This window comes from Colobus angolensis, unplaced genomic scaffold (genome assembly GCF_000951035.1).
Source record: "Colobus angolensis palliatus isolate OR3802 unplaced genomic scaffold, Cang.pa_1.0 Scaffold244, whole genome shotgun sequence".
NCBI classification, from domain to species: Eukaryota; Metazoa; Chordata; class Mammalia; order Primates; family Cercopithecidae; genus Colobus; species Colobus angolensis.
Window position 1 is genome coordinate 133,587 of NW_012115644.1, and position 8,228 is coordinate 141,814.

At 40.4% G+C, this 8,228-nt stretch overlaps 1 protein-coding gene across 7 annotated transcripts in view; it reads left to right on the forward strand.

Moving 5' to 3' along the window:
- NPNT (nephronectin) overlaps window positions 1-8,228 on the forward strand; it is a 76,935-nt gene that overhangs the window by 541 nt on the left and 68,166 nt on the right. For all 7 annotated transcript variants that reach the window (XM_011945704.1, XM_011945705.1, XM_011945706.1 and 4 more), the window contains exon 2: window positions 2,061-2,161. In XM_011945704.1, the coding sequence (XP_011801094.1) occupies window positions 2,061-2,161 (101 nt within the window). The remainder of the gene's footprint in view (window positions 1-2,060; window positions 2,162-8,228) is intronic.

The following is an 8,228-nucleotide window of genomic DNA, read 5'->3' on the forward strand; positions in this document are numbered from 1 at the left end:
CTCACAGCGTGGCGCCAGGAGAGCGGTCCAGGGCTCCAAGTGCCCGCCCGAAGCGGGGCGGACGCGCCCCTGCGAGTCTGGGACCCCAGCCGCGGCCCCCCAGGGCGACTCGCCCTGGCTCGGGAATTAGGAATGGGGGAGAGGAGCGGCTCGAGCCAGGGATCTCAGCTCGGAGGGCGCGGTTGAGCCACCTACGCCGAGGTGACGCGCAGAACATCCCTTACCCGGGAAACTCCCGCGCCTGAACTAGACGGCTCTTCAGTGGGGAAGCTTCCAGGCGCCCGGGGGGGAGGTCCGGGCTCGGCTCGGGGCTCTCGGGGCCGCTCACACAGAGGGTGGGCGCGAGTCAGCAACTGGGCTACGGGGGAGATTTGTGGGCCTCCCCGTTTGGTTTTCTTGAGGGAAGGAGGCTCAAAATGAGAACCGGAGGGTAGGCGCTCCGTGAGTGTGAGCATGAGTGTGTGGATGTGTGTGTGAGAGCGCACACACTGCGCTGCTCCTCAGACCCGGGCGAGCCTGACGGCGGCGTGCCGTGACAGGTTCCAACAACCTCGGGCCGCGTCTCCGCTGTCACTCAGCCAGTCCTCCCGCGCTCCGGGGCCGCTCCAGTGTGTGAGAGACACTGGCTCTGTCGGGAGGGTGTGCTCGGTCCCCCTCACCTCCGCGCAATTACAGACCAGGCTCGCCCCGAGTGCAGATGGCTGCTGCGGGAAGAGGTTTTACTCTGTCGCACACCGTCGCCCAGTCGTCTTCCTTCAGCGACCCCTGCCCCCACCCTTCCGTGTAGGTCCCTGCTTAGTCCTAAAGAAAGATGCAGCACCTGTTTTACCTACAATCTTGGAACGAATCAGTTCCACAATTGATTCGCTTTCTCGTACCCGGAGGCGAACGGAGGGGAACCAGTGGAGCGCCAAGAAAAAGCACAGCTGCTTGTTTACTACCTGGTGGGAGGAAATAGAAAGTTCGGGGTTATTTTGTGCTTTGGGGCTGGGGATAGAAAAGGCAGGTAAAAGAAAAGGGGAAATGAAAAGATAAGGAGACTTTAAGAAAACGTGATAGCAGCCAGAGTCTAGACCTTTTCATTTTATTTTTAAAAGCAATTCTGTGCTCACATTTGGGTATGTTATGCATTTCTTGCACACATATTTGCAACAATAAACCCATCACAAGATATGCATATGATGTGAATGCATATAGCTTTTTGTAACTTTAAAAAGATGTCTAAAACAGCCAATTAAAATGTTGATACCCAGAGGAAAAAAGTCATTTAGGTGTGACTCTAAACAAGGAAACAATTTGGCAAATAATGTGCCAACGTGTAATCAGGTGGATAAATCTGTATCCTGAAATTACTTACTTTCTTTAGGCATTATTTACATTAGAGAGGAAAATACTATGAATTGTTGATCTAAGCAAGTTTCAAACCACAAGGACACTTGAGTTATCAGCTACACTTTAAACTCTCCTTGATTTTATTTAGACTTTTTTTCTAGTACTTTTTTTGTTTTTTGGTTTCTGCCACAGTTATGTCTCAAAAAGAGCTCTGTTACACTTGATTTTTGAGAAACCTTCTTTCTGCTCCTCCCCCCATCCACCTTTTATATGAGGCAGAATTTTTTTTTTCTGCTTTGACATGTCTTATTTAATACTTTTCAGTTTATGGTGAATCAGTCAAACCTGGCTTTCCCCCCAGTAACAGGTGTGGGTCTTTGAGGACTCTGTTTTATTTCAAGCTTCAGAAACTATCCTGTGAATGGCAGCCTTGAGAATTGTTGGTGTTAGCTGGTGCTATTTCTAGTTAAGAAAGCATCTTTCCCTCCCCTTTTTTCTCCTACCCCTGTGTGTTGGGGGATGGGGTATTTAACTGTCTGAAATTTGACATTAGATCATAACAGAACTATTTCTGTGAAGGTGTTTTAACCTTACATTTCTGCAGGCATAAAAGAGTTTGTAGAAAGTTGTTGGGTGTGGTTGACATTTTTTCTAAAGTAATAATAAAGAGGAAATTACCTTTCTTCTCAAAAGTGTCCTTATTTATTTTGAATCTTTTTGTTTGGTAGGTGGCCCAGGCAAATAGTGTCGTCGATTGGCCTATGTCGTTATGGTGGGAGGATTGACTGCTGCTGGGGCTGGGCTCGCCAGTCCTGGGGACAGTGTCAGCGTGAGTATCAAGCATGGAGACTTCAGTTCCCTGGGAGGTGGGGCTTTCCACCTTGTTCACGGCTTCACCCCACATATCAGAAGGCTCATTACTGAGCAAGGCTTGGCCTTGCAGGTCTGACTTGGGGATTTTCAGGTAAAGTCCGGACTCCTTATTTTGCTTCTTTTCAACTTAAGCCACCTGTATTATGGTCCAGCTTTGTCATTCACAGAGAGCCACCTTAAATGCTTATTTTAGCATTTTCCCTCAAAATCTGCAGCTCCTTCCTGTTTTCTCACCAGGTTTATTCCTTTTTTTTTCTTTTTCTTTTTGTTTTCTCTCTCTCCAGGCGTGGAGATGGGGGTAAGATAATGAGTCTAGACCATATTTACACAAAATAAACTCTGAACCTTAGAGTACTTATATAATCCTCACCATAGCTGTTGTGTAAAGTGGCCCATTTGTAAATCCTTTTTTAAAGTGGGGTTGTATTGACAGTATTTTAAATGGACCACCCAGTATAATGAAACAAAGCTTCTGAAACAACATTATTTGTAAGTTCTTTAAGTAACCAACCTCATGTAATAAGTACCAAATCAGAAAAGTGATTTTCACCTTTTCTATGACCACAAATGGATACTTTAATGGTAAAGTTTAGAGCTACATCAAAAGAGTTTGAGAAATTTAGGAAATTTGTCCCCAGTATTTTATTGTGATCTTAAAATTGTATCTCACTCCTACTGCAAAAAAATAGTCTTCAAATGATTAAGTACATTTCCAGAGCACCCTTAGAGTGCTGGGGGTGGGAGGGCACTTCTGGTAAGATGATGGGAACTAAGTTGGGTTCTACATTGGTATATATATTTTATTGCTAGTGAGGAAGGGGCTTAGAGGAAGAGAGAAGGGTAGTTACAAAGGCTAGAGCTGGCAATGGAGAAACCTGCCTTAGAGAAGTGTTGCTAGTGTGAGGAGTCAGGCAAATTTAACTTCAGGAAAATTAGGAGTTCCCTCTGCTATTTTAATTTTTGAGGATACTCGCAATGTCTTCCTTAATTTTGTGAAAGAGGGACAGTGACAGTCACAGATTTACTCTAATTGCACATAAAGACCACAATCTCTGGTTGCGGATAGAAAGGTGAAGCAAATGAATATTTGCCTACCTGGTATGGAATTTGAGAGCCAACAGACTCTAATAACCAAAATGTGAAGAAAGGACCCTTCTCTTGGCCCAACACACCCACACATAACCATCCTGAATGAAAAATGAGTAGTTCTATACCTGCAATCTCCAGCTGTGCAAATACTTCTGACACTGTGGAAGACTAAATTCCACCAGGCACCATTCTTCTTTTTGGATCATCTTCCCTTAAAACAATATTGAATAGACTAACCAGTGATTGCACAGCAGCTTTGCCTACTTCTTTCATTTACTGGAAACTGGAGTTACCACCATCTCCCTTTAACAGAATGCAATTGACCCACTGTACAAAGGGTCTAGCCCAGTGGCTCACACATAGCAGGTAGGCAAACATTTGCTTCACCTTTTACGTTTATACTTCCAAAATCAAAGTAGTTCCAAGGTTCTCTATGTTACAGTGAAATAAAATTCCTTTCAATTAAAAAGGCACAAATGGTTCTTTACCATTAACATTGAAATTGGCAATGTTGTAAATATTAGCTCAAAGGTGAATGTTTCCTTCTGTGTATTTTATTTTTCTAGCATCTTAGATGGCCCAAATGTCTCTTGTCAGTTCAGAGTTCTGCCTGTCTTTGTTTTGATATAAACAGGTAGAGGAATGTGGGCTGAGAAGTCAGCTCAAAGGGGCAGAACAAATCAAAAAGAGGCTGCTCAGAGGGAATGAAATATCTCTGAAAATGCGTGATTATTTTTTAAAGAAAGGCTTTATGAAATTAAAAGTTTTGTCACTATGTTTGTTCAAGAAAATGCCTTGCTATTGTATAACAATTCAATCTAATATGATTCCTCGTAAAGATTCCAAATAACTTCTAGAGAATTTAATGTGAAAAATGTTTTTGCCCTTTTGACCTTTAGATAATCATGTAGTTCTTTCCCATAAGGAAGGGATATTCTCCCTTCCTCATCAGAGGTGCTCTGGTTCTCTTCTTTTCTGAATGATTCACTTTGGAATTTTCCTTCAAAACAGCATAGCAAAACAAAAAGAAACTATTCCCATTACTGCGTAGATCTTCCCAACTTATCCCACAGAAGGTGTATTTGTAGGTAGGGAAAGGTGGTGGTACCCTCATTATATTATTTAGCAGATCTTATGCCTTAGTGCAGTTACCCTTTGGTGAGTGTTTATTCCATTTGGTTGAGCATTTGTGAGATGTTTAACTTAATTTTCATGTGAGTCAAATACACATATCTGTACAAAACATACTGCCCTTCATTTTTACTTGCTATCTTCCTATTCATGGACTTGTTTGGAGAAACCGACTAATGTTGCAGGATGCTAAAGCTGGTAAACCTCTCCTTCTGGCTCACTATGTCTAACCAGAGCCAGATATAGCTGGGAAACTTTATATCCTTCCCTCTAAGACTGAGGAAGGAAGGATCAGTGATGCTACTCAAATGGGCATAGAAACTGTCCTGCTGCTTCCTGCCTGTACCACCCAACATTCTATCCCAACATTCCTGCCTGCTGGGAAAAGCATGACCCGCTCCAGAAATAGGCAGGTTGTGTATTCATAGTTCTTTTGTAGGTCATATCCTTGGCTTCTTCTTTTTTTTTTTTTTTTTTGATTCTTTGTTTTGTGTTCTTGACTCTTAAACAGGTCTCTAGCATATTGAAAATTCAACATTTGATTTTCTCACTGTCATGGGCTTTGCTTTTATTGACTATTGATGTGGCTGTTTATTGTCAGGTGAAAAATTTTTAATATGTTCACACACTGATGATTGCATATTTACAGCACACAGCATCTTAAATCACTCCAAGGTTTGTCACAAAATGTGTGTTTCTTGCTCTGTAATTTTTTTGTCATCTTGATGGCATGTTTTAATTATATTGTTATTTCTCTCCTTCTACCAAGTGGAGACCTCTGTAATAAAGATCTTTCAGGGTTGTATATTTCATCTTTAAAAGCTGTGTATGCTGTGGAAACAACTGTTAACCAAAAGCAATAGATAATTTAGGATAACTGAGTTCAAGTTCTGACTTTTGTACCTGAATAGCTGTTTAACATTTCTCAGCTACAGTTTTCTTATTACACAAGCGTATTCCTAAGGTATGTTGAAGCTCTAAACTGCATCTGAAAACTTCCTTAATGTAGAAAAAGTATATAGGGTGCAAATATTGAATTTTTGTATAGTTGTCCTTCTGTTTACTCAGAGATTTGACTGTATATGTGACTTATGACAATAGCATTTTTGTTGAAAGCATTTTATAGAATTGTGAAGAAAAACTCAAAATACAACCAGTTCCAAGTTTTAACAGAACTATTCTGTTTCTGAGTTCTTTGGCTGTTATTGAGCAACTTGTGGTTTCTGAAGGAAATGATGTGAATTAGGATGGTTTTATATCATTTATCCTTAAGAACAGAGAAAACTGAGATGTTTTCTTATGTTTCTGCTGGAGATTTTGGAAAGATGTGAAACCTACACCTACAGCTTGACATTGCTTAGTTAGCTCTGAACCTCATTTCCTGCTGCCTCTTCCATGTAAAGTGAAAATTTTGGATTCTTATTAGCTTCAGATAAACTTACAGGTTAGTGAAACATAGGGACTGAGATACAGTAATTCATTCTGAAGCTATTTTGGAGTGGTCAAGTAATTTTAGTTGTATAACATATTACTGGCTAATGATTATGGATATTGGAAATGATGAAAAATTATTGAATTATTTATTTCTGCATTTCAAATGAAATGGCTATTAGTTTTGAGGAGAGAATTTTGATTTAGTAAATAAAATATTTAAATTTTACATTTCATTTCTTACTCCTATCTGGGTTCAGATACTCAGTCTTATAAATGGAACATGATTTATTTTTGCTCCCTATACTGGTCATTAACTTCCTGTCCATAATCACAAAACTATATAGATTATATATTTCTTTGATTATTTGGATTTTGAATACTACTTTGATTATTTGGATTTTGAATACTCTCTTTAAAATAATCAAGAGAAAATTAGAGCGGTTAGAACGTTACAATTTGTTTTGAAGACCACACATAGTGTTCTCTCCACAGAGAGGTTATACTAGTAAATGCCTTTGTATTTGAGGTCAACAACTATGACAGCTTCCATTGAACATGAATTAGTATTTAAAATGTAAAGCAATTTTTAGGCCGGGCGCGGTAGCTCACGCCTGTAATCCCAGCACTTTGGGAGGCCGAGGCGGGCGGATCACGAAGTCAGGAGATCAAGACCATCCTGGTTTACACGGTGAAACCCCATCTCTACTAAAAATACAAAAAATTAGCTGGGCGTGGTGGTGGGTGCCTGTAGTCCCAGATACTGGGGAGGCTGAGGCAGGAGAATGGCGTAAACCCGAGAGGCGGAGCTTGCAGTGAGCCGAGATCGCACCACCACACTCCAGCCTGGGCGACAGAGCAAGACTCCGTCTCAAAAAAAAAAAAAGAAAGAAAGAAAAGTAATTTTTATACCTGTATGCACCCAAGAAGCAACAGGGGCTCTCAAAAGGGGTGGGGATTGTGCTGTTTACATCTATATTGAAGATTGCTAGCAGAATTCTGGGGTCAGCCTAATGGAGCAAAGTACACTTCATTGTCCTTAGTGTATTAGTTTCCTCCTCTAATTTTGAGGTGACAATGCAGAATCTGGTGTTTTTTTTGTTGGTTTTTTTTTTGGGGGGAGTAGGAATAAAAGCAAAGCAATGGGTAATTTTATGATTACTTGCAACACTAAACTTGAATCCACAAATCCTTAGGAAGTGAAGTTTTTGATTAAGAATATTTAACTGCTACTTTCCTTGAAAGGTTGTTTAAGAACATCATGTACCTTTGGGTAACTTCAAGTGGTCTTGGAATGCAGATTCCAAAGTAAGATCAGCATTGAAGAATCTTGACCTTTTCAAACAGGTAATTTGTTAGTATGTGTAGTCTTCAAAGTTAAGTTTCAAAGAAAGTGCTTTGCTCTTTTATTCTTTTCCCCAATTAGAACTGATCTTATGTAATACTATTAAGATCTACTGATTTCCTGAGATGCCTTCATAAGCTTAATCTGGCCAGGTCTTAACCTTTATGGATTAGAAATTTTAGTACTTTTTAAGCTAGAAGGCCAGGCCAACTAAAGGGAAGCACTCTCCTCTCTGCCAGTTCAGCAACTAGATCTGTCCTCAAATACCTGCCACAGAGATATCCTGCTTGAAGTTGCCCACGCATATACACACTGGGACCAAGAAGGCACTTCTGGTGCCAGAAACAACACTGTTTGCTTTGTGGAAATTTTTGATAAGCTTTCAAAAATGTAGGTGGCTTCTCCCTCACCTCCTGTAACAAGTGTAACTTCCAGCATTTCTTTTTGTTGCTTTTTATCTATAGAATTCATGTTCTTTGCATTTTGAGTTAGTTGAATCCACCGCATGCTTTCCAGATGATAATTAGTGATGCTCAGTGATTCTATGCAGTGTCTTTCAGTGGCTAAGGGAAGATATACATCACAGGGATGGGCCTTCATCTCGGGGGAAATGGAAGGGCAAGGGAGAGGGATTCTGATGGCCTAACCCTCATTATTGCCTCCCACTGTGACATGCAGACACTCTTGCCCCTTTCCCATTGATTTTCTGCAGTGTTTTAAATTTCTCCACCAATCTTTGGAAAATATTAATTAATTTTGTAGGAGAAAATATATTCATTTCCTCAAATATCCCTCCTCAGAGCGACAAGCATGATCAGTTTTTGGTATACTTTTAAAAATATTTTACCTACTTATGGGTAAATTGCAATAGATCTCTCCCCTACCACCTACTTGTTTTGTGCAAATGAAAGCATACTCTATACACTGCTTTGTATACTGCTGCTTTATCTTAACTGTACCTGTTGAAAGGTTTTCTTTATAGACCTCCTTACTTTTTTTTTTTTTTTTTTTTTTGAGACAGGGTCTT